The sequence below is a fragment of the Perca flavescens genome, chromosome 13, assembly GCF_004354835.1.
Source record: "Perca flavescens isolate YP-PL-M2 chromosome 13, PFLA_1.0, whole genome shotgun sequence".
Taxonomy (NCBI): domain Eukaryota; kingdom Metazoa; phylum Chordata; class Actinopteri; order Perciformes; family Percidae; genus Perca; species Perca flavescens.
In genome coordinates this window covers 18390931-18418571 of record NC_041343.1, presented here as the reverse complement: position 1 = coordinate 18418571, position 27641 = coordinate 18390931, and the positions used below count along the sequence as shown (strand labels likewise).

Sequence of the window (27641 nt, the reverse complement as noted above, 5' to 3'; positions counted from 1 at the left end):
GAATTGTAGTGATGTAGAAGTATAATAATAATATCAATACTGAGATAATGTAGGCATACCTCAAAATTGTACTTAAGTAACTTATGGTCCACAACTGATAGGCATAAATAAAACTGTCCTAATTAATGCCTATTTACTGTAACCATGAAAAATAGTGTACGTTAGTGTAACTTACATTATATACGTTATATATTAACGTTATATCAAACGACCAGGGCACAATATTATTCTAGTGTACAGAATGTCAAGGTAGTAACCTAATATACTAGTGACCGCTAGGGGTCTCTAAAGCTCCGCACTAACAGTCACTACAGTCGAACACAGAGTTCTGCCAGTGCAGGAATGTAGCTACTAGCTAACCACTTTCTTCAATTCGCCATTAAAAGACGGTGATTTCAAACGAAAAACAGCAGCCACGGGAACCATGTCACACCATAATGCGGTGAACGGATGCAAACTGGTCGCTGTGCTTCTTCTTTGGCTTGGTAAGTGGGGTCAATCAATGCCCTACTGAGACAACTAGCTAAACCGCTAGCACTAAAGCAGGAGACACTGCGTCAGGCCGGCTGAAAAATACCGGAAGTTGGTTTGATTTGGCCTTCAGTGTGAAGTTATCAATGTAATTAAACAAGACATGGAGTGCATTATATTTGGAAAGATGTATCAATAGATATATTTACTTATAAATTACCCACTTGAGTTATTCGTCATTGACAGCATGTTACATGCTTTGCTCCAAAATATTGGATAAGTTTTATTTTTGAATGCAAAACAGGAACTGGTACATTTATAGTGACTAGCTTGACACACCACTAACAAACGCAGGTCATCCCATTATTGTTTAGTCTATGGTTCCCATGGGGGTTTGTAGGCTACTATACTTCACGTTTGTCTGTAACCCCGTGGTGTAAGTTGTACTGACCTATCAGAGGCATCAAAACTAATAGGAGGGCGAGGGAAATGTCAATCAAACAAGCCAACACAGTTCTGAGAAACCGGCTCTGGTCTAATCAGGATAAGTGGAAACACCTGTGGGGGTGTGTCATGGGTGTGCAGTGCAGGGTCTTTAAAATAGACACTGAAAAGCATAACCTGTTTTAGTTAATAATAAAATAATTTACAAAATGCATATCATATCATTAGTATTGCCACAGAGCGTAGACATTTTATGTGGTCGTTCATAGTATATATTTTTTTACATTATTGCTATAAGCCCTTTTCATCTTTCATATGTCATAGCAGAAAAAGCACAGGTGTAATTAACATAAATATTGTCTGCATTCCCTCTACTATTACGCTTACTGGGACACTCAATCATTAATGTTATTTATTACACCTGTGTTGACCATAACAAGTCAAAATTTCTGCTGTGAAAAGGCCTTTTGGCTGATATGGGTGGAAATACATATTATTTATATATTTATTTGCTTGAAATATCAAATGATAGCCAAAAGGAAATATAGTTCAAGTTCATTTATTTATATAGCACATTTAAACAGCCGCTAGACAGACCAAAGTGCTTTACAGAGCAAGCATATAAAAACATAAAACCTTATGTCTTGATTGTACACACAGTACCTTCCTTCTACCTGCTGTAGATTGAGAAAACATCAAATCAGCCAGATTAATTACTAATAACTGCATGAGTCACCTGTGTGAGTGGAAGGGCCTTGAACAAGGAAATATAAAACACATGATGGTTCAGCTACCGCATGGGCTATTTCTCATCTCAATTTTACAGTATTTAAAAGCATTTTTGTTGTTGTTGGTTAGATTAGAAGAAATTCAACATCTCCAGATCATGTTTTTCTAGTTTGAAAAAATAATTTACAGCTACATCAAGCCTGTCTCAAATAAAAGTATTAATGGACTTTCCACGCCACAAAGAACGGCACAATATTTTGTAAATTGTAAAAACAAATTGTAAATTGTAATTTCCCCACTGGGGATCAATAAACTGTATAAATTATTAGTATAAATTATTATTATTACAATGGCACTTTCCAGCCATATCTCTACCCTTGGCATAGATTGACATGCTTATATACACCATTATACTTGTTGACCCTTATAAGGAGGATATGTTTACCAACATAAATACGCACTGCCCTGCTTTTAAAGTCTGTTTTGAGGTTTTTTTTTTTAGATTAAAAGTCTTAGTTGTATATTGTTAGGATAATTATAAGAAGTGTTGGTGCAGACATAACTCTACTACTGCAGCTGAGTCTGCTACTGCTGGGGCTGTACTTGCACCATTATTACATTTCATACTACTACGGTTGTGTCAAGATGTTAAATGTTAGTGAAAATGGTTCCTTTTTGCAATAATATACACAGTTTATACTTGCTGCACTAGCGTTTAATATGAAGACAAGTATATTGACAGACATATGTGCTTATTAATGGGCTTTAAACAATTATTTCCTGTACTGGCTAATGTGTCTAGTAGTTTTAGATATTGACTGCCAGAAATGTCTCAAAGTTCAAGGTGACATATTCAGTCCAAAACCCAAAGATATTATTTTTTCAACTATTTAAAATGATGTAAAACAGGGATTAACTGGCTACTTGTGACTCAGCACAACTAATTAATGAATTTTGATGAGATATTCCTGCTTCTTTTCTGACCGTCTTAAGGTGCCTCTGCTGGAGACAAACACACAGGTCGTGCTCATGTAAGTGCCGCTCCCAGATTCCTGCTGTGATTGTGCTTTACCATGTGGCTCAGCAGTGTGTGTCAGACTTAACGAGAATCCCTTTGACTCCCTGCAGGCTGCAGAGCACCAGCAGCACACGGCACACAGCTCTGTTGGTGAGTGAGGGATTTCACTGCAGATGGACTGATTATGTGTTATCCAGAGTGCATATTAATGACATTTGATTTAATCCAGAATGTGAAAGAAAAGCTCAGCTCAGACACCAAAATCTTTAAGATTGTTCATTAAAATAAATACATCTGAGGGTAATAGGAGGACATGGACTCATAAATTAAGTAATGTTATATCCTGTTTGTTTAATCCATACATAAACTGAAGTGTAAAAATGTTAAATTGTAGTTTTACAAGTTATGTGTTGTACTTGGTGGAGTCTTGTCATTACTGTGAGGTTTTCCTGGCAAGAAAACAAATGAGTTCACAAATTCCCTGTTTCTTTGCATCATCATGTCTCTTTGCATTTCCTAATTTGTCATCACTCTGCCTTTTCTGTCCACCTTTATCTCAGGATTGGACAAGGTGGTGTTAGTGATCCAGAGTCAGAGGAACTCCTTCCACGCCCGCCGAGGCGGTCAGAGAAAGGTGGAAGTTCTGAAGCAGGCAGCTGAGCTGGGACAGGTAACATATGGCAGGCAGTCGTTTCTGGGTTTAGATCTTGGCTCTGGTCTTTGTTCTGTGCTGTTTGTGTGTCAACGTGTGTGTGTGTGTGTGTGTGTGTGTGTGTGTGTGTGTGTGTGTGTGTGTGTGTGGTAGATGAGTAAAAGCTTTCTCTTTTTGATTTGATGTTTATTACAGCAAGTTAGACATTGATTGTAAGCTGTTTTGAACGAGTGCAGATTGTGGGTCATGGGTTTTTTGACTGAAGTATAACCAGGCTTGGGTAGTAACAGAATACATGGAACATTTTAAGGATATAAAAAAAGGTAACTGCATTCCGTTAAAGTTACGGAAACAAAAAGAGGTAACATGATTATCGATACATTTAATAAAAAATGTCAGCAGGGTTACAATTTTAAAAGCTTTTCAAATAAAGAATGATTTAATAATGCACATGCGCACACATGACAACACTTCACCAGCCTCACACACCACTCTGGTCTCGTGTGAAACTATAGCTCAGTGGTTCCGTAGCTTTTTCACACCAAGGCCCCTAAACTGACACAAATTAGAGCATGGACCCTCATTTGATAAGATTTTGTCCCAGGGTCCCCGACCTGATAGGATTTTTGCTTTTAGATGTTTTATTACAGAAAGTGTATGAACCCATGATAAAAAATAGTCATACATTGTGTTACTTATGGATGGAATTATAGTAAAAATAAATGATTCCCCTTTTTGCTGGAGACCCCCTGGAACCCCCCCCTCAACCCTGGACCCCACTTTGAAAACCACTCCCATAGCTAACAGTTGCCAACTCATAATCATTATCAAACTCTGACAGCTTGTTGTCTGACTGACGTATGGCTGTCTTCTTGTGTTTTGTATATTGGTTTGTTTTGTCATGCAGTAAATCATAGTTACACAGCTGTGGTCATGATGCCGCTTAAATATTAGCAGCAGCATCTCATTTTTAATGTTAGTGCTTTGTTTACACAGATTTATATCCACATTAGCATTTATATAGCGATAAACACATTACTTTTTATTGTTATTGGCCGTAAGTGCAGGCTTTTAATCCAACACGTCAGGGCCAATGCTGCGTCTTGTCAGCCTCATCGTACCAACCTCAATACAGAGTCGCCCCATTTGGCCGCCACGCTCTCAGCTCATTTCGTCCACATCTCATCACAACACTTACAGCGGATAATAACCCCATCTCACACCCTCAGAACCTGAGGTGGACCCGAGAAGAGATGTGCTTGCATGTGATCTTTCAATGTGTAGATGTCTGTGTGGACATAAAGTAACCATACTTTAATATAAAAGTGTATAAGTATATTTCCAAAAGTAAAAAAATATATATTTTATTCTTCATAGGGCAAGAGGGAGTAAATAAAAGAAGAAATTTTCACTTAATTCCAAAATGTCACTTTTAGCTGTTACATTTATTAGGTATACTTAACAAAACTAATGTGGTCTAATACAACAGTTCAGCAAAAATCTTGCCTTCATGAAGGTTATAATGTTCAGTTTTTGTTGAAACTGTTTAAGCCAGATGTTGATTCAACTGATCATTTAAATAAAGGCTACATTTCGTGGTGCTCTTGAATTGTATTGCTTTATACTGACAGGTGTTTCTATTATTTTGTCCACCCCATTTATATCAATGAGTGTAGGCTAAAAAAACAGAAACACCTCTCTGAATAATGAAATACGTAGCTTAATGACAGTGAGTTCTGCACGACAGTCCTGTTGTATTGACATAATGCACATGTTTCAGTTGCTACATTTAGAGCTCTGCAGCCAGGAAAAACCTCGTCATTGTCACCAATTAAAAACTATTGACTTTGCTTTTGGTCACTCTTTGGCACTTGGGGGACTTGATCTCTGCCTAGACAAGTAAGAAACAGACACTGACTCATTTCAACCTTATTCTTGGCTATACTTTTCGATCCTGCCAACTATGTCTCTGTCAGTGCTGTGAATATGCGTGGAAGAGATTTGTGAGTTCTTCTGTACGAGTCATTTAGAGAGGAGGGAGTCTTAAAAACAGAAGACTCCTAATCAACTCTTTCCCCTTGTTCTGCCTGTCATCGTCAAAACTATAATGATGTATAACATTTCAAACAGTAAACACAGCAGGATGTTTCAGTTAACTTGTTCAAGGCCTCGCCACCCACCAACATGTCTAGGTGTATTCGGCAGATCATCTGTCAGTGTCAGTCAGGGCAGCATGTATCATTTCCTCCACAGAGTCACTTATGTTTATACTTCTTGTATCTTTTCACAAGGAATGTTTAAACCACAAAAAAGTGATTAATGTACTTTTTGGTTAATCTCTGGAAACAGTTTATTCTGAAAACCAATGCATGCTCTTCTCACTTATGTTATTAGCATCCCTCAGGGAGACAATTACCCTTTTACAGTGCCCTCTGGTGGTAAACAATTCACACCGTCCTCCAGCAAGTCCTTTGTTGTCTTTATTGTCTTGGTGTAAATCGTGTTCCCTCAAAGCCCTCAGTTTTAAATTTTATGTGCGATCTTTTTGCAAAACAGTAAAGCAGTTTCAAAGAGATGTCTTCAGTGTGATTTAACACTTCAATTCACCCATGTTTGGTTTTTGATAGACCTAAGGTGTGTAGTTAGATAGATTGTCATGAATATTTTTGGCTTATCCTCACCATCACACCATTACCTCATTACCTCAGTGTTGTAACTCTTAGTTTTATCACACACACACACACACACACACACACACACACACACACACACACACACACAGTTTGTACTAATTTCCTTATCCAATCATTTTGTTTCACGCAGGGAGTACCAGTTGTTCTTCTTCTCCATGAGCTGTCAGAGTATGAAGGGGATTGGAGTATCCTCCCTGTGCTTCCTTAGTGAGTGGTAAACGCACATATGGAGATGATAAACAAATTAATCAAATAAGATATAATTGAATTTAGCTTTATTGATTCCTACGGGGGAAGTAATTGCATAAAGTATTTGGCTTTGTGTGGATCTTTCCAGTCTGTCTGCCAATTATGGCCAGTCGGCATCCTGGTTTTTCTTCATAGAGGAGGAAACCAGCGTCGCATTGCCTGCTCTGCTGCAGGTCCTCCACAGATATCAAGTCCAAGAGGTGAGATGCATGCACCATGACATGCAAACATCTTCCTAACAATACTATCTGTATTATACAGCCTTCTTTGCTATATGAATGTCTCGATGGTTGATCTACTTCCCTGCTCTGACTATAAACAAGCAATGCCAAGAAAATGACTGAGCAACTTTCTTTTCATATTACCATGCCTAATGCCCCTTTTTGCAACTCACAGGAATGGTTTTTGGGTAAGCGTCTCCAAGACAACGAGGCCTCCATTATCCACCACTATGCGTTCTCTGAAGACCCCAGTTCCTTTAGTTATCCTGATCCTGCGGCAGGCTGGGCTCTCAGCACGCCACTGCTCCAGAGGTGTCTGCACATGAATGTGTCACTGATATGTTTCTTTCCTTTCTTTATTTGACATAAAAAAAAAATCTTTAAGAAAGGGTTGGTCCACGGCAGCAAGAATGCCTTCATATCATCATCTCAGTGTTAAAGTAGTTGAGACTATTACAGGACATGGTGTTGGAAATGAAGACCCAGTCCACATTAAAATGAAAATGTCACAATCACATTTTTGTCTACGCTTGAAATTTAAACAGGCAGTCCATTGATTTTTATGTAGGCCCATTAAAGGTCCTATCTTCAGAAGTACCTTTTAATCTACTAAGCATAGACTCAAATACTTTTGAATGATGAAATGACACATTGGTATTTAATGTAGAACATGCACATTTTTATATATTTTATATTAAGATAAAACAGGAGTCAAAGGGATTGCTGAACCAAACCAACGACTCAGGACTTCCATGACTTACTAATGTACATTCTCATATACAAGGTAGGAAAGTTCCCACTTCTATTCTGCTGTTTCTCGTCTTTCAACATCTTCCACTTTCATGTGTTTCAGACTCACTAAGCGGCTCCAACACGAGCATCCAAAGTCCGATTTTACCATCGACCTGAAACATGAGGTACTTTGAAACAATTTCCAGGAGTTCATAAATCTGTGTGTCCTCTCCTGCCTGTCGCTATGTACAGTAAGGGATAATGTAGGATCATTATTGCAAATTACAAACCCTGACTTGGTGATGCAGGACCCCGATGTGAAGGATTACTATTGTTAAGACTCTGTTGTGGTTAAATTGTACTTTGCGCCTCAACAATTGCTGTGATAAGCAGTGCCATCTTCCAGGCTGTCTGCTGAGCTAAAATGCTCAGGAGCTTTCTATGCCTGCAGCTTTTGGTAGCTCTATTTTTATATTATTAATGCAAAAGCTCTACTTCTGAATGTCTCTAAGAATGTTTTTTGTGGGTATGGGCAGAATGTGAATAATGTGAATAATAATTTTTTCATTATGAAAAAAAAGTAATTTTCTATGGAATGTTTTAAAATTAGTCCTAATATGAGAGTAAATTCAAAATCAAAACAAAGTTTACTTTTCTGGTGTCCAGACCAAGAAAAGACATTCATTCATAATGTTACTCCTCCTTGAAAGCAAGGGAATGATTTCATTAAAATGCATAGCGAGAGTCATAAACCTCGAGCTGTGTGTCCCCTTTTGAAATTCTTTAATGGCTTACGGGTAATACAAAATAAACAATTTATCAGGTAAGTAAGTGTATGTGACTGAGTTATTAAGAGGTCCAGAGCTACCAGGAAACAAAAGATATTTACTGTTTGAGGACCCAGGTGAGCTCTTGTACTTATCACTGCAAATCACTGTTTCAACTGTTACCCCCTAAGGCCTACATCTGTCTTCATGTCTGTTTCTGTTTTTCTAGATTGCGTTGTATATTTGGGAGGACGGAAATGGACCAAAACTGACAGCAGTTCCAGAGTTTTGTAAAGAGACGAGAGACAACTGTGCTACGACATTTGCATCCTACCTGCCCAACTGTGTATGTGCAAATCTTATTTATTGATGTTTACATCACTATATTTGGGTGACATTAAAATTTGCAACAGGTTTTTAACGAGAGCCAAATCTCTGGCCAAGACATAGTGTAAAGAAGCAGCAGGTGTGACAAGACTAATGGCCAAGAGCTTATTTGAAATTGGTGGTAGTGCTAAAATTCTGTCTTAATTTCTATACACCTAAAATATAGAAGCAACATTTTCTCAGCATGTAATGGACTTTGCACACCATTAAACAAATGTATTATTACAATACAAAGTTAAGTAGACCTTATATTTGGACTACATACTCTTTGTTATGCCAGAATGTCTGGCCAGATGATAATATGTGGTAGTACTGTTAGGACCATGTGTTGCCATCCCGACAAATTTAAAGTCTACATCCTGTGTGTTGTCGCACCGCACACTGTTTGTGTTCACCTGTGCACGTTTTTACAGTTTTATAGCTATGGCACATCATGTTTTTAATGAAGAGGGACTTTTTTTTTCTTTCCTTCTTTTCTAGGGAGATCCGGTGTCGAAGAATGATGTATTTGTTGCCGTGAAAACTTGCCAAAAATTCCACTCAGAGCGAGGTGCGTTACTCCCAACCCTTTTTGAAGGACAAAAACAGTTTCATTCATTAGAAAATATTACAACCTGCAGTGGTGGAAGACATATTAAGATCCTTAACTTAAGTAAACGTAGCAATATTAATGAATTAATTAATTTGTAATTAGTTAATTAATTAATGTGTTTATTTGTAATTTATGATGAGTAAAAGTCCTGCATTCAAAATCCTGCTTAATTAAAAGTACAGAAGTATTTTCAGCAAAACGCACTTATATATCAAAAGTCAAATACTCGTTTTGCAGAAAAACTGTAACCTGTAACTGATCTGAATAAAAACTGCAGCTATGTCCCTCAAATAAATGTAGTGGAGTAAAACGTAAAAGGTTTCCCTGACATGTAGTGAAGTTGAAGTATAAAGTACTGTAGCATAACTTTCACTCAATTAGAGTACTTCTAACACTGATATTGTAAATGTGCAATTATTTTCTACCACTGTCTCATTAAGTACAATATTATAAATTTTGTCCATTGTAAAGGTGCAGTGAAGAGAATTTTTTCAAGTTCAGTAATACATCTCAACTACTAGATGGCATACAATAATTTTTTTTATATTTCCACTTACTAGCTTTTTGCAAGCCAAACTGTCCCAACACATTTGTAAACTCTTAGTTACACTTGAAAGTTATTGATGATTTGTGCTATACTTTTTGTGCAAAAGTTTCACTAGTTGTTGCCAAGATGAACTTTTTCAGTGTAAGTTTATCACAGAATAAATGGAAATGAAATGTAAATTACAGGACATTTAGCTGCAAAAGATGCACTGAACTCTTTTAATTTGTCACTGCTTTTTTGTTTACTGACCCTTGCTTAACTGGTCATTCGGTCCTAGTTAACCTGTCAGGTGAAATCTACTTGTTGAAATCCACAGCCTCATCTAGGTTGTCCACTGAAATTGCAGCAGTGTATGTAATTATCCAAAACACTGATGTCTTTTATGGTCAAAACTGACTTTTTAAAAGTGATTAACAAAATCAAAGAACCGTGTTTGATTAGCTTGGCTGTTACTTTAAATTCAGGTTATAAGAATTGTGTTTAGTATCAATTAGTTAGTGGATTTGTTTGAGAATGAATTAACGTAGGATAACGTAGAGTTTTGAACATTTTGAACATCAACATGCAGTGAGTAAGCATGTAGTTATCCAGTGTTTTGTTCAAAGACAGCCTGAATTGTATTATTCTCCCAGTTTGCAGCAGCAGGGACTCACAAGATAGTTTTAATTATGAGCTCTGTATGTGTCTCTATGATTCAGTGTTGTTTGAGGTTAATTTTTCTCCCCCCCACCTGGTCTCTTTTTGTTCCTCTCCCCTTTCTCCTCACAGTACCAATTGTGAAGGCAACCTGGGAGAAAGACGCTGGGTTTTTAGAGTATTACAGCGATGTCACTGATGCCTCCATACCCACAATCAGTCTGGGAGTGCCCAACACTGAGAGAGGTGAGCTGATCCAGGATATGTTGGAGGGATTAAATCACAGAGCTTGTCTTGGAAGCACTTTGGGATGCCCCAGAAGGAGCTGGAGAAGGAAGTTGCAGAGTTGGAGGGTGTTTGTGATGCCTATAGGCCATACAACCCTGACTAGAATAGGTAGCTGAAAAATGAGGGGATGGATGGTGATAGGCAAGTTGTCAATAGATGATGTGCAGAAAATTTGAATAATTTTATTGATTCCTGACTTTTCCTCTAGCGCCACCAGCAAGTTTCCACTTATTGAGTGGATTGGCATAATGTTTTGTACAGATATTCATGGTCCCCAGAAGATGAATCCCACTGACTTTGGTGATCCTTAGAGTTTTCATCTAGCCCCATCATGTTTAATTTGTCCATTACATTGATTTTTGACAAAATATCTGGAAAAACTAATAAAGCTGTTAGGGCTGTCAAACGATGATTTTTTTTTAATTGCGATTAATCGCTGAATTTCTATAGTTAATCGCAATTAATCACATGTTTTATCACATGATTAAAATTCTATTATTTTGCATTTCACAACTGTTTTTAAGTACATATTAACAATGGAAAGCAATTCTTACCAGTGTATCTTGATTGGGAATCAAATTAATGCAAAGAAAGTTACTTTATGAACTTGACTTTAAGATTTGTATTAGTTTATTATTTATTTACTGTAAACAAAAGAAAAAAAAAGAAAAAAAAGAAGGGTACTAAACAACACTCAGAAACTTGCCATGGTCAAAATTTTAGTAATAATGTAATAACTATAACAATAACTTATTTCACCAGTAAATTGCTGTTTAACAACAAAAACAACCACCAGATGGGAAAAGGGTATTTTACAATTACTGTGAATGCACCACGAGGCTACCTGTTTTAAGTGAACGCACCGTCTGTGTTGTTTAATTCCAACAACGGCAGCTGCTGCGCTGCAGAGCAGACTGTTACGTCCCGCTGATGGAATCCTCTACAGTGAAATACAGTCACACTTTACACGTTAACGTTAGCTGTCAGCATTTTAACCATGTTTAATCCAACTGTTAGCTAAAGGTAGGCTAACGTTACCTGCTGTCAGGTGTAGTGTAAAGTCAGGCACCAAAATATTTGTTCTTATTCGGTCTTGTTACTACGGTATAGGTTGGCATGTTTTGGTACCCAACCCTACTTACTAGAGTCAATAAAGTGTGCAGTAACTTCTAAATAATTTTGATTACTCACTGACGTCCAGTGATCACCGGTTGATGAGACAGCGTTTGCACTTTGCTCTTTGGTTTCATCAACCTGAGTCACGTTAACTGTGCTATGCTTAGCTTGTAGCTGGTAGCTCAAGCTTGACGTGCTTCGGTGATATTTTAATTCGGCTTTACACAATGTGCATATGGCTTTGTACTTGTCTACAAGTCATCCGGGAGTTTTGGAAAATAAAAATCGCAATTCAGAATTGTGTTGCTGCTGCATTTCTCCATCATACCTGCAGCCTGCAGCAGGAGGATGTGTTATGAGGAAGAATGGCAACTTGATGATAAGTAAAGGTGCAGCCAAGGGTCAAAATAGTTGCCTGTTAGGCACGACGTGAAGCCGAGTGAAGTGAAAATAAATTAACGCGTTAATGCTGACAGCCCTAAAAGCTGTATGTTTTGGGCTAAATTAGCAAGTGTTAGTATATGCTAACAAGCTATACTATGGTGGTTAACATGGTAAACATTATACCTGCTTATGCTTATCATATGAGATGGATGGTAAAGATGAAAAATCAAGAAAAAATCCCAGTCGTAATTACAACTCGGAAGTTGATGTGAAAGCTGTTTACAAGTGGAGGTGGCTCAAGATGGCGGCGAGAGCAGACGCACTGTGAATGGCTCAGAGTAGCAAAGCCTTGAATATCAACAGAATGAACTTTTAACTCAACAACACCCTGAAAAAAGGGCTGTAGAGTTGGAGCGTTATAAAAGAAGGTGGAACCTGCGAGTAAATGGCTTACAGGAGGGAAAAGACGAAAACATCGACAAATCATCTCTGATATCATCGGAAAGATTGTGCCACGCTGGAAGGAGAAGATTGATTTCATCCTGGATTCGGTACACCGACTGGGGCCGAGTAACATCAACCGCCCTCGTCAGATCATCATGCAGTTCACAGGACGCCACTTCAGGGACAAACTCTGGCGGATCACCAAACTTCACCCCGTCTGCAAGGATCTCAACATCCGTTTTGACCTCACCAAGGAAGACAGAGAGGCGCGGAGGGCTGTGTGGCCGAAAATTGAACAAGCAAGGAAGGCAGGACTAAAGGCAGTGTTCCGGGGGCCCTCATGCTTTCATTAATGGACAAAAAGTCTCACCATAGACACAACTATCCAGGTCCTTTGAATCCCGAAAACAAGTGAGTTTGAATGAAAACGTATTCTCGGGGTTTTGCTACTATTATCTATTCTTGATAGGAAACTTTTACTGCTGTTTTAAGTAAGTTCAGCAATCCGTTGTTGTTGATTGTTTATTAATATTTTTTTGTTTTTGTTCCATGTTCAGTTTAAAGAGTAACATTCCTCTAATTTCTGTTAATGCAAGGGGTTTAAGAGACATGACCAAAAGAAAAAGTATTTTTTTATTTTGTAAAGGGAAGAAGTAAAATATAATTTTTTTGACAACTGGCTGATTCTTATCATAAACATAGATGGTCTGAAATTCATCTTAGTCAACATTTATGGATATAATATTAGTAGAGAAAACCACAACCTACTTGAACAAATTAGTTTACATTTAGACAATCTCAAATTAACACACTCAACTGATAACATCATCATTGGCGGCGACCTAAACCTAGTTCATGATGATTTGTTTGATAAATACCCTTGCAGATACTCTGCAAGTCACCCAAATACAATATTCACAAGCTTTTGCGAAAAACAAAATTTGATTGATACTTGGAGACACTTAAATCCAGAAATATCTAAATACTTCTGGTTTAGCTCAATCCACAATTATAAATCCAGAATTGATCACTGGTTGATTGCAAATCATTTGCTAGCTTATAATATTAGCTCTGATATTTCTGCTGCACCTCTAACAGATCATAGTGTTATTCTACTACAGATCAAACCCAATGGCAACAATGTCCACTCACACGCATATTGGAAGTTTAACTCCAGCCTGCTCAAAAATAATAACTACTGCCAACAAATCAAATTATTAATTAAAGAATATGCCAATTCTGAGGAGCTAACTGCTACCAAAAAGTGGGAATTCCTAAAATATAAAATACGCTAATTTACCATCTCATTCAGTAAAACAATTAAAAAAGATAGTGAAAAACAAGAAGTAGACATTATTAATCAGTTAAATATGTACTGCAATAGACCAAACCCAACTGAAGACGATAGACAAATGATTTTAAACCTACAACCTAAACTAGATGAAATCTACAGTCGTAAGGCCCAAGGGGCGTTTATTAGATCCAGAGCTAAGTGGATAGAGGAGGGTGAAAAAAATTCAGCGTATTTCTGTGGTCTTGAAAAAAGAAGACAGGAAAAAAAAATAGCATCAGATCCCTGATGGTTGATAATAATGAAGTCACAGATGAAAAATTGATCTCTTCAGAAATCTGGAAATTCTATAGCCAGCTCTATAGCTCTAAATTTTCTAGCGTGAACTGTCAGAATTTTTTTCAGGACATAGCAAAACATATTCCAAAAATAGAGGATGGCCTCAAAGAAACATGTGACAGTCACATAACAATTACATAACTTGATGTAGTAATTGGTCGTCTTTCTCTTAACAAAGCCCCTGGATCTGACAGTCTCACATGTGACTTTTACAGACATTTTTGGGTAGATTTAAGAGACCTGCTGCTACAAGTCTTTTTTTCGAAATATTTGAAACATGTGTGCTTCCACCAACAATGAGACATGGAGTTATCATCTCAATTCCAAAACCGGGGAAAGACCCCAGAATTATAGATAACAGAAGACCCATTACACTCAGAAATTCAGACTACAAATTCCTAACTTACAGCTTTGCTTCTCGTCTTCAAACAGGGATTTCAAATATTATTGCAGATACACAGTCAGGGTTCTTAAAAGGAAGGTCAATCCACAACAATATAAGATTGATAATGGACATCATTGTGTACAGAAACCAAATAGAGGATGATGGTTTCCTTCTTTTTTTAGACTTCTATAAAGCATTCGACTCCGTGGAGCATCCATTTATTCTTTCGGCGCTCAAACACTTTGGATTTTGAATCCAATTTAGAAAATGGGTTGGTGGATTATATTGTGTTATTAGTAGCTGTGTCCTATTATCTAGCGGTACCACCCCAAGCTTCAAGATTAATGTGGGTATTCCTCAAGGTTGCCCCATCTCACCATACCTGTTCATCTTAGCCACAGAAATGCTAGCAGTCTATATAAAAAACTGTAATGATATTAAAAAACATAATGTACTTGGCACAGACATAATAATAAGCCAACTAGCGGATGACACAACAATATTCTTAAAAGATAAATACCAAATATCAACAACTATTGCCAAAATTGAAAAATTCTCAAAAGTCTCAGGTCTAACATTAAACTTAAAAAAGTGTGAATTGCTGGATGTACATGACACTGTAATATCCCTATTAAATCAGAAATCAAATACCTGGGGATTTACCTCTCCAAGGACCAAAAACAAAGCCAACTTCTGAATGTAGAAAATAAAATTAAAGAATGCAAATCAAGACGAAATATATGGCTACAGAGGGACCTATCAATACTAGGTCGAATTTACCTAACTAAGATGGAGTGTTTATCAAGATGTACTTATCCAGCCTACTCCAATGCCATTCCAAACAATTGGATTAAATCTATCAACCAAATCAACCTAAACTTCATTTGGAGAAACCACATTATATGAAGAAAAGCAATATGGTTAAAGACACAAAGGATGGAGGACTAAAAGTTATTGACTTTGACTGTCTTAATGGAACCTTACAAATAAATTGGTTAAAATCTTGGATCAAACACAGCAACTTCTTTTGGTATTGTATTCCAAAGACCTTATTCAAGAAAATTGGAGGATTAGAATTTCTTCTCAGAGCGGACTTTAATGTTAACAAACTACCTATTTAATTGTCAGAGTTTTACAAACAAATACTCTTGTATTGGAACATGTTATACGTACATAACTTCTCACCCCACACATCTGTACTCTGGAACAATAGATATATTTTGCACCGCAATAAATCTCTATTCTTTGAGGATTGGTATGGGAGAAGCATATGGTCCATGGTCGAATTAATGGATACCAACGGACAATTTTTAAATTATGAAAATTTTTGCATCAAACATAATTTCAAACCCTTAAAATCAGACTTTACTAAATTACATAAAGCACTACCCCAAGGATTTGTCCTTCTAACAAGAAACATTTTGGCATATTATCCAATACAACCACAATTGGCCCCACTATCAATTCAAGGGTTCTCTATTGGAAACTCAAGGCTTTCATGAAATGTCCTTTACAAGTGCATTAACCTTTCAACCACAACTGTATTCTAGTGTGAGATGCCTCTGATTACGCTGTCTGTGCCACTCCCTCAAATGTACTTTTCAGTCCATTCACACAGCAGAGGGAAAGGTACAATGTCAATGACACCTCCATCTCTTTCTCACATCCATTCTTATATTTCTCTCTCTGCTCTTGTTCACAGGCTGATGGAAGTATCACGGTGCTTGTCATGTCCTCTGTACAATACCTTTTTTCTTTTTGTAATCCCCCACATTGGACATCTAATTTTTCTTTCACATATTTTTTCATCATTCCCAACTGTTCTTTGCCTTCCTCTTCACTGTTATGGTTACAGACCGCTCCTAGCTACTTTTTCTTGATGTAAACACATTGTATGTTCTCTGTTTGCAACAGTAAACGGCATCGGTACCTGTGTGCATTGTCTATTTGCCAGATTTTCAAAAATATCTTATTTGACCTATGAAGTAAATACAGATATTTTTTTGCAGTGCCAGAGTGAGTGAGGGTGTAGTTTATGACCATGGATCAAAACTATTTTAAAATATTGGCAGACAAATGAAAAATTGCCATGAATAATATCAACAGTGTTGCATTTTTCACCCACACGTTATCACATAACAAACCAGCTAGCTTAAATAAAATGGGGAATCATTTTTATAAGCAAACAGTCCAGATCTGTCATATATGGTGGACCTCTTCAGTTTGAGCACAAATCCACTCATAAATACATTTATCTTAGGGGTCAAAAACAGCCAGTTGATATACTTTCATGGGGTCTGATTAGATCTCATGAGCCACATACCTAAACTGACAACCCCTGCTTCATCTTTTTCACCTTATTTGTCCACATGTCATCTCCCTGCAGGGCATTGTGGAAAGACATTTGCCATCTTAAGGCAATTCTTGAGCAAAGCTGTGCCAAAGGCTGATTGGCTACTCATTGTTGATGATGATACACTCATCAGGTAAGAAGAGAGAAGATATTCTGTTTAAACCTACCACTCTGAATTTTAACAATTGAAGCATCAACAACAACATCCCAACCAAATGCATTTTTGATTGATATTGCAGTGGTGACTTACTAAGACAGACACAACTTTAGAAATGGTTTTATAAGAATCCCTCGAGACTAAGTCTCTTTTGTAGAAATATTTGATGTAGCTAGGACCTTGTTTTGTGTGTCTACATACACTCTATACAGTTTATGGTATGTGCTTGTTTTTGGAAATAATGCATCCATGCACCTCACTTCCTGTTCCTCTGTTGATTATCGTCCATCTATAGTTTACCCAGGTTGCGGCGACTGCTGCGTTGCTATGACCCAAAGGAAGCAGTGAGCCTGGGGGAGAGATACGGCTACAGCTTGCTTCAGAACGGATACAGCTACACCACAGGAGGAGGAGGGTGAGGCTGTGGGGTGAAGGCAGTGTGAAGGCAGTGTGGTTGTGCTGCTGGTGTTGAGGTGTTCAGACAGAAAGTGAATCGAATGTTCGCTGTGAATTTAACCCATGGACTGTTTGTCCTCATTTGCCTCAAACTGCCTATTTATGAGCTGTACAGACGGTAGCTGTAAGTTATCAATGGACACAACACTCATTTCTGTGGGAATGTTTTTTTTTTCAACTCTGGTTCTTCCTGTTATTTCCCTTTAAAATTCCTGTACAGTTATTGAGCAGATTCATAAAACCCCAGGAAACGCGCACATTTTTTGTTCAAGTTGTAACATTTTCAACTTTAGAGTAATTTCTTTCCATTGACTTTGTATGTCCATTGTATGACCGTGCTGCCTCTTAAATTCGCTTTGTGTCTGAACACAGTTATGGGGAATGAAGATGCTTTGCAGGTTTTAACCATGGTAACCATGTTACAGTAAAACAAAACTCAATATAGTATGACAGTGTTGCATATATTGTACAGTCTGTGTCTACCTGTCACATAACTTCATTGCAGCTGCTTTCTGGCAAATACTAAAATAATCCACATTTTAGAGCCATCTTTCATTAGTGCACCATATCATCAAATGGAAAACATTTAATGCTCGTGCATCATAGAGAATTGATCTAAAATCAAAAAAAGAAAATCTAATCTAAAAATCATACAGAATTTTGCACATTTGACAAATCTAGTATCGTTGGAAATCTTGTTATACAGGCATGACTAGAATTTAAAGCTGCTATAATCAATATGTTTATTGATTGATCAAATGACTACTTGTATGTTGCAATACAAAACTTGTTGCTTATTTACACATACGGAGCAACATTATAATTGATTTGGAGCCTTAATTGTGGCCCCCTGATAAATGTAAGTCCAACAGTCAGTCTCCTTAAAGAATGGTTATATACGGTATTTCACGCTGTTCCTTAAGGTTTCCTAATAGGGTATGTAACATTGGTTGGGCTGAAAATATTCCTTTTGCGGTTTTTTTTGGACCTAATGCTACCCTGGTGAATGGGACTGGACTGAAACAAGAGCTTTTCTGCCTTATATGGTCTGCTCATGAATATTTAGATGAGCTGCACGCTGATTGGTTGAGCTTAGCATGCACACACACACACATACACACGTTCCCCTCTGTGCCCATGTCCCCAAAGCACCAGATATAGAGTTTTGTTACAGTCTATTCATTCTCCTGTGTGTCGCGCACGCACAAGCACACGCACACGCACGCACGCACACACACACACACACACACACACACACACACACACACACACACACACCAATGCTTTTGACACCGTTCCCTGAGGATCCATGTTGGAAAAAAAAGTTAACGTACCACGAACCACCGCCGACAGGCAGCTCCCGCGCACTGCCCATTGCGAGTCCAATGCGCCACTGATTTAAATCCACATGTCCCACTCCATTGTCCGCTTTTCTCTGGGCCAGTATTCCGTATCTCCTGACAGAGCTCCAGCCAGTGTGCAGCGGGGTCTGACAGTCCAGGCAGAAAGCCAGCGATCCGGGCAAGCACTGCGCCGCTGCCACGGCATACTGTGGAGCTGCTGAACTCCGAAACAGTCGTCCTAAATTTGCAATTAGCCATAAATCTTTGTAAAACGGCCCATATTTGAGCTTTATATAGTTGATTTCTCGCATAAAAAAAGTCTCAGAAGTGAATTTAGTAATGCAACAGCAGTCGAACAATGTATAAAGTGTCTGAGATTTGCGCGACCTAGATTTAGAAGACTAACTGACCTCAGATCAGTTAGTGGCCTATGTACATTTTGGGGCATTACAAAGGTAGAGCCAAATGAGGAGGAGTTGAGAAGTTGACGTCAACTTTTAGCTTTGTTCAGCTTCCGTTTTCAGAGGCAGTTTCAAATTGTGAGATTTGCAGAGGAAAGAGGTGTCAATGGGATTTTGAGGTTCTATGTATGTCCTATTTACCCACCAAACTGTCATTTTTTTGATAATGACAAGGTAAAATCGGTTTTGTATTCTATCACTTTAGCTTTGTTTTTAATCTCTACCGACCCAAGGGAAATATCTGCCTCTTTAGCTGCTAAATGCTCCACTATGTTCACCAGCTAACTTTTTTGGTGACACAAAACAGCGCTAGAAGCACTGATAGTAATGATGCACAAAGCAAAATTCAAGGAACACTCCCTCTTACAGGTCCCATTCTTATTTAAATGTCTGTATTCTGTGGGCAGGATGGTGTTCAGTCGGGTAGCGGTGTCCAGGCTAGTTTCCAGTGGTTGTCGCTGCTACAGTGATGATGCTCCAGATGACATGGTGCTGGGCAGGTGCATCACTTCCCTGGGTGTTCCCATCACACACAGTCCACTGTTCCACCAGGTAGAGAACAGTAGACACACACACACACACACACACACACACACACACACACACACACACACACACACACACACACACACACACACACACACACTTACTTGTGTGTGTTCTTAATATGATTGTGAGGTCCTCCCTTAACTACATTTGCTTCTCAACCCCTGAATGTTGAGATATACTCAATCAATTGATGATGTGGTGGTCACTAGCTTTAGTTTACAAGTCCCATAGTGTTCTATAATGTCCTATAAAGAAAATTATATGATGTAACTGTAAATTCAAAGAACACATTCTGGAAAGGTCTATGTAACTTGGTACTAACATATCCAGACAGTGATCAAATTATACGTAATGTAAAGTAACCTAGAGTGAAAATGTTGGTCAGTGTACAGCAGGTCAGCTGAAATTTTTTTTAAATTGTCTACAGGCATGCATACAATTCAACATATGTGAAGAATATGGTTGTGCTTGGGCACCTGGGACCAGTAGATTGGTGGTATCAGTGGTATCAATCAGTGATATCAATCATGCCCAAATACAGTAGATTTACTACCCTAATCTAAAACCAATATATATACAAAGGGGGGATCAGCTGGGCCTGTTACTTTTATAACCATCATTATGACTGGTCAATATATATATAATATCTTTTTTTTATCTGTTCTAAATGTACTTTATTTTCATGAGTTTTTAATTATCAAGTTGAATTTGAGACTGGACATACGCCGGTGGTAACTCAGTTCCCATCGACAGTACATGCAAATCACTTTAGTCTTGTGGAGAAAACCATCTGGAAGGTCTTTGAAACTCATCTTTCCATTCTAAAGACCTTTTTCTTTATCCATTTCTGATTAAGGAGCTTTGTTTTTGCTAGCCATCCACTCCCGTTGGATAGAGGGGTAGAGACGTCAGCGCAGTGTAGTGTTTAAACGAGGATCTGTGGACTGCATGCATGGGAATGAATAACAATAGAAATATATTTGAATATATTTCTAAGTCGCTAAGACGTTCTGAAAAGACGGTTACTGCTGAGTGTACACACACACACAGATAAACCACTTGTTCTTGATATTTTAGGCCCGACCGTATGACTACTCTGAGACATTGGAGCAAGCCATCTCCTTCCACAAGCACTGGAACATAGATCCTGTGGTCGTCTACAAACACTGGCTGCAGGACACCCACCCACGAGATGAACTGTAGAAAGACCATAGACGATATATAGAATGGACCAACAGATCCCGTTGCTCTGGACGGAGACCAGTGAAGGATATTAGAAGCACTTTCCCAGTGAGCGCTAGAGTTACTGCGCAGCCTCCAACTGAGAGAGACAACGTAAATGTGACGTGAGCAACCTGTCTGAAAGTTGTAAGTCTTCTTGTAGCTGTGTCAAGAGAAATCTCAATCATTCTGAATCTTGCAGAGACGGAGAGCTTAGGTATATGTAAGGAGATAACATAGGCACAGGCTAATTATTGCTAACTAAAATGCTAGTTAACATTAGTAATTAAACTTAAACAGCTAATGTAAGTCGAAACTGCCTGCGAGCTTCTCCTGTACTATACGGTAATTGCTCTAATGTGTGACAGAAAGTCCCGTGGTTATGACACAATCGTTAGCCTATTTACATGAGATACAAGGTAATGGAGCCTTTTATACATTGTCGTGTTTCTTTAGAAATAAACAATGGACAAATAAAGTCTTTAAAAGCTTCAGATGTAAAGTTATTCGCTGTCAAAGTGACGTCAAAATGAATGGCAGTCAATGGGATGCTCACGGGGGTGAGTGCTTGTTAGCATCAAAATGGCGCCATAGGAGCTACACGTTGTGAGGAGAAGCTTACCCCCATGAGAAAGACTGTGTGTATACAGTATGTACACTGTAATGTAAACAAACATTCAATCCAAATTTGCTCAACAGCATAGAGCAAACCAGCAGCAACCACTACAGTGTCTGTGATGTCCAGAGAGACCTGGAAAACGTGCCCTGACACAACTTGTTTAAGCAATCGCAGAGAATTATCACCCAACTTTGCAGCTCTACAGAGTGTCACTGCTGTCACTTTACCCCCAGACAAAATTGTAATCATGAACCAAGATTTAATTTATTGAAGAAAGACTGATAATATATTTGATATAATGTCAACAATGTGATCTGATATGATCTGTGTTTTATTGGTGAAGAGATATCCAGTGTTTTGTTTTGTTTTATTCAATTAGCCAGGTAAGGCCCTTCGAGGTTGGAAAACTCTACGGAGACCTGGTCATGACGGTAGCACAAAAAAGTTTCACACAAAACAATACAAAATCAGGCAACAGCTAAAATAAAATACTAAACAGGTAACAATACTAAGATGCTAAAATACATGTCAGCTAAGAATAGAGACAATTAACAAAGCAGTCATTTACCATATAACTTACAATAGTCTTGATGATAACAACATGATGTGTAAATGTACATGTTTTTTATGAACTTGCTGGTTACCACATAGAATAGGATGATGTGAATGAGTCTCTAATGGGGGAATTTAAAATAGTTTGTAGAATTTTATCTTTGATCTGTGAACAGCAGAACTGTGTGTTTGTGGCTTAGTCAGTGTGGATGGGAGTAAAAGTAATTACAGCCACAGATGGCAAGCCTGTGTTAAAATGCCATTTTGCAGCTGTTTTCATGAATATATAAATGTTTGTGCGTGCTAGCTAAAAACCTGTTTGCATTTTTGAATATCTTTAAAAGAAAATATCCATTGGATTTAACAAAACGTTTTTGTGCATGTTTTTTTTTTGCCTCATTACAGACTATTATGTGCTTGAAGTGAGAATCACATGCTGTAGGTTGGACATATGGTCCACCCATGAGAAAGAGAGAGTCATGAGTCCAGCTTTGAGTTTGCGAGCTCTGGCTTCATATCTTAAGCCAGCTGTCAAAAATTGGGGGGTTACTTTCGATTGCAACATGAAATTTGACAAGCAGATCAGCAATGTTGTTAAAATGAGCTTTTTCCAGCTTCGTCTCCTGGCTAAAGTTAAGCCCTTCCTTAACAGGCATGATCAAGAAAAGGCAATTCATGCTTTTATTAGTTCAAGGTTGTATTACTGTAATCCTCTTTATGTTGGTTTGTATCAAACCTCCATCTCACGACTTCAACTTGTACAAAATGCTGCTGCTCGCTTTTTAACCAATACACCATGTGCTCACTTCACTCCCGTTCTCGACACCCTACATTGGCTCCCTGTGCGTTTTAGAATTGATTTTAAGATTTTATTGTTTGTTTGCAAGGGGCCTTAAATGGCCTGACCCCGGAGTATTTGTCAGAGATTCTAACCTTGCATGAGCACAACCGGTCCTTGCGGTCTTCAAATCAACTGGTTTTAGAAGTCCAAAGGTCTAGGTACAAACGGTGGGGTGATCAGGCTTTTGCCGTTGCGGCCCCGAGACTCTGGAACAAGTTACTCCCTGATATTCGGACAATTACAGATGCAGCTCTTCTGTTTAGAATGGCTTTTAATATGTAGTAGAGGTGTGACAATTTCCTCTTCCTGTTTCTATGTAACCTTTTCTGATTTTACTATGTTCTATGTTTCATTCTTTTTATTGTATGATATATGAGTATATGAGATATATGTATGATGTATGATATGGGTTTTATTCTTGGTTTCTGATGTGAAGCACTTTGGATACCTGCTGGTTACTGTAAAGCGTTATATAAATAAATGTTGATTGATTGATTGATCATGGCTTGCAAACAAGCAAAGTGGCAGTTGGTCAAGGCCACACCCCCACCCTCCACCTTGCCCCCCCTCCCACCCCTCTCTCCTCCTCAATAGCATTTAAAGCTACAGAAACAGAAATGGCACATACTAAGGAAAGCTCATTGTGGGACTGGCTCTAATGGCTGTAATTCTGCACCAAGGCTGAATTTCGGGAAAGAGACTTGAGATATAGTATTAGGAGACTACTAAGGTCTATATAAAAGCATCCAAAAAGCAGCATGTCATGGGACCTTTTAAAGGTCACTTATTTGATCACCACATGGGGGAGACCACTCCTTGATGATATTACATTTTCTTGCCTCAGTCTGTTTGTGTCTTTCATTTTCCAAACTTGTTGAAGTCTTGAAGTGCCTTAGTATCATGTCACTGTGACATTAGTTACTATAGCAACAGGGACATTGACAGTCCATAGCGACTGTCCCGTTGTGACAGTTTCTCTTTGTGTGTGATGCTCGGCAGATTCATAACACCAGAGAATAATTGGTTGAATTGTTACTGGTGTGTGTTTAATTGACATTGATATGATTTGTCACATCAATTCTGTGTGAGAGAGAGATAAAATGCTTTCAAACTAACTAACTTTTGTCTACTCTCCTTTGCTCTTCTCAACTGAAGTTGAATATTTCATTTTTAATTGCAATTCCCTTAACTTTCATATCAGGTTGCAGCTGAAGAGATATTGTACAGTTCTGGGCATATTTCATGTGTAAATGTCTCTACAAACTCCACAAAAATGGATCACTCTGTTCCACTTGCAACTTTCATTCACAGACACATGCGTGCACACACACACACACACAATGCCATCATTTATGCATCTCTCTTATTGACACACAATTAGATGTTTTCAGCTCTGCAGTTGACAAACAAAACCGTTTGAAAGCTGTTGCTCATGTTTCTCTGGGTAAATCAGCTGTCATTACCATCGATGAACAGTAAGTCAATCTGATTTGGTAAACAGATGGTTCTTATTAGTCTGCTTGAGGCCTTTTATAAACTATAAATAAGATTTAGCCATGGTTAGATTTAGTCTGTTGACTATTACTGCATAAATGTTTTTCATTCTGTTGGCCTGCCTGTTCCTAAGGGTCCTCCTTAGGAACAGCTTCTTTAGCTTTCAGTACATTTCTGATGAAATATTTGTCTTACCTTTTTAAAGAGAGAGAGAGAATAGAGGCAGTTATTTAAAGGTGTGCCCAGGGGTTGTAAAATATTTTGTCTGGTAATTATATTTTCTACACACACAAGGCAAAGGAAAAGAGGATTTGTCTCATGTTTTTTAAGAGGGACCATCAGAGTCACTTATCTGGCCTAGTTTAGGATTGGAAGTGAGGAGGAACGTATTACCAACCCATTAAAATGATTAATTTAATGCTAAAGCTGCTTCAAAGAGAGATGAGAAGAACACATTTGTAAAAGAAGCTTGTTTAAAATGATGTTGGTTATTTTACAGCGCTGAAAGCTTTGATATACTAGATGAATAGTTAATTGTTTTCAAAGCACACATAGATCCCTTCTAAGATATTAACCCACTGCCTGACTGGTATCAGTGAGCCACTTACTACCCATATCACTGTTATAACAAGGCACAGCCGCTGACTGGCTATTTTATTTATTTGTCAATATGTTTTGTTAATAAACATACTGGGGATTTTTCTGGCACCATCCGCAAAGGTAGTATTTTTGGTTTTTAGTATATTTTTGGCTCATGATTTAATTCTCCTCTTGAGACAGTGTGTTATGTGTGCAGACCACATTATTTCTGTTGAAATAGTCATGAAAATGTATCTGTTCCTCTCATGCTGGGAGTTAAAATTGCAGACACAAACAGATTAGCCCAGTTTGAGCTTCCTTGTGCCGGTCTTGCCAGTAAAATAATAATGAATGAGCGTATTAATTGCTCTCTTCAGGTAATGTGTGTATTATGATAGATGGAAAGTGGTGTAAGCTAAATAGGTTTTCACTAAACAAATCACTGCGTCAGAATGTCTTTGCAGTCACTAACTGGCTTTAAGACATCAGCGGCTGTTTCCCTGGTGATAATGTGCCAGGTTTGTACGGCAGTCACCTTTACTTCTTTCTTGTTTTTGGCGCTTGTTGTCTTTAGTTTGGTCTTTAGCAAGTGAAACACCCACTCAGTTGGATTGAGGTGTCTTCAGTTGGCCAATTATAGTTGAACTGTATTTTTTGTCTTCTTTCTGCTACAGCATCTGTTAATGGCCCATGTTCTCCTTAAAGTTAACAATCAGAAACCAAACAGGAGACATTAATATTTAATTTTGCATTCATTTGTCGAAAGCAGTCTTCCAACTTTTGTCAATCAAACAGACACCTTCCTGCCTCTCCAGTCGCCCAGACAGAAAGGAGTATTTCTGATTCATTTCAATTCCAGTGTGCTGGAGTTAGGCCTGGAATTTCCCCATTTTAGGGACAAGGTAGTCTATATCCACAACGTTCCACTTCCAGGATTGCTCCGTTGCCGACGGAAATTCTGCCGGATTTCACTCATTTAGGCCGGATATCCGTTGCCTTGGGCTTCCTCTGTGTTGAAATTTTAAACTTCGGTCGATTAATGAGGACTGTGGTTAACTGCTCCTCAGATCTCTCCAGGGTAAATCCAGACAGTTAGCTAGACTATCTGTCCAATCTGAGTTTACTGTTGCACGACTTAAACAACTTTTAAACGTACACATGTTGACGATTGTGATTGGTTTAAAGAAATGCCAATAAACCAGAGCACATTTTTCTCCCATCCCAGAATGCTGTGTGGACTTGCCAGACCCTCCTCCACAGCGCTGTGGAGGAGGGTCTGGCAGTGCGAGACTAGGGGCAAGGCCACTTAGTTGTTGGTGTTGTCAATTTGAGGTCACAAAGGCCAAATGCAAGGGCAAGGGGAATAAAATAAAACAACAATTTTAAGTCCACAGAAATAATGAACTTTTACGTTTAACTTTATTTTTATTACATAGTATAACTATCAGTGGGGATAGGAGATTTTACAAATTACGAACATTTGTTCAAACTCTTCTCAGAAATTCACTAAGTCACAGATTTGTGGCATTGACACATCAGGATGAATCACTTTGTCAATTTCACTGATTGTGTTATTATTTTTGTAAGCTACACAGCGTTTTACAGCCCTTCAATCCAATCCAATCCACGATTTTAACAAACACAAGGTTTCCAAAGTGCTGCACATCCATTCATGACTAACAGCGGGAAATGAGGCTTGTGTGTGTGCACAGCTCTACAATGATTAAGATTTATAAAACAGAACCAGGCCTCCGTGCGGCTTTAAAAATCTGATTAAAATAATGCATTTACATATTTTTGTCTTACACAAAAAAAGACACTAAACCATATTGACAAGAAATAGGCAGAGGAGAAAATGGCATAATGTATCACTGCCCTACTTCTTAGGGATTGTATGGTTTGTCTGCAGGGCCTGTTGTGTTATTCTATTTCTCCAGATAACCACATAAAAAACCCATTATTAAAATTCTAAGATGTGTTCCCTAGAGAGAGAGAGAGAGATAGATAGATATTTTATTCATCCCCGTGGGGGAAATTCAAGTGTCCAGCAGCTCACACATAAACACACATTCCCATACACCACACAGTTCCCCATAATTACTAAATAAATACAATGCAAATGCATACACAAGAGAGTTAAGAGGATGTCGAAAACAAGCAAATGTGGCACTTCCTAACAAAACCTCTGGAATGCACTGACTTTACAGGTAGGCCTCTAACAATTATTACATAATTGTCTAATTGTCAATTATTTTACATAATCGCAGATTCTTTATTTAACCACAATTAACTGCTAACATTAGCTAAGGTGGCAACAAAAATGACATGGGAGGGATACAGTTAGAAAAATGTTTTATGATAATAAAGGGGCGTGGTTAACTTTATAGGCTGTGTACTTGTGTTATTATATTACCTGGGTCGCATGATAGTGATCATATAACCAAAAGGTTTATCTTGGAATTCATTCAAAACTTTAATTTGTTTGAAAAAATAATGAATAAATAAATATTTGTTTAATTTGACTGAAAGAGAAAATTATATCGTTAATCGCAATTTTTTTCTGAGAATTATTTGTACAGCAAAATTTAAATTGTTACAGCTCTAAATACAGACTGATATTATACAACATCA

At 38.1% G+C, this 27641-nt stretch overlaps 1 protein-coding gene across 1 annotated transcript; it reads left to right on the top strand.

Annotated features, from left to right (window-relative positions):
* Nucleotides 1-304: 304 nt before the first annotated feature.
* On the top strand, nucleotides 305-21000 carry b3glctb (beta 3-glucosyltransferase b). The gene is made up of 15 exons (XM_028595341.1): nucleotides 305-485; nucleotides 2638-2675; nucleotides 2773-2812; nucleotides 3223-3332; nucleotides 6138-6214; nucleotides 6345-6456; nucleotides 6653-6789; nucleotides 7331-7394; nucleotides 8206-8322; nucleotides 8844-8913; nucleotides 10271-10384; nucleotides 16772-16871; nucleotides 17191-17310; nucleotides 19563-19707; nucleotides 20782-21000. Exons 1-15 carry the CDS (start codon nucleotides 425-427, stop codon nucleotides 20905-20907), a joined length of 1431 nt encoding a protein of 476 aa, XP_028451142.1. The 5' UTR covers nucleotides 305-424; the 3' UTR covers nucleotides 20908-21000.
* Nucleotides 21001-27641: the final 6641 nt, after the last annotated feature.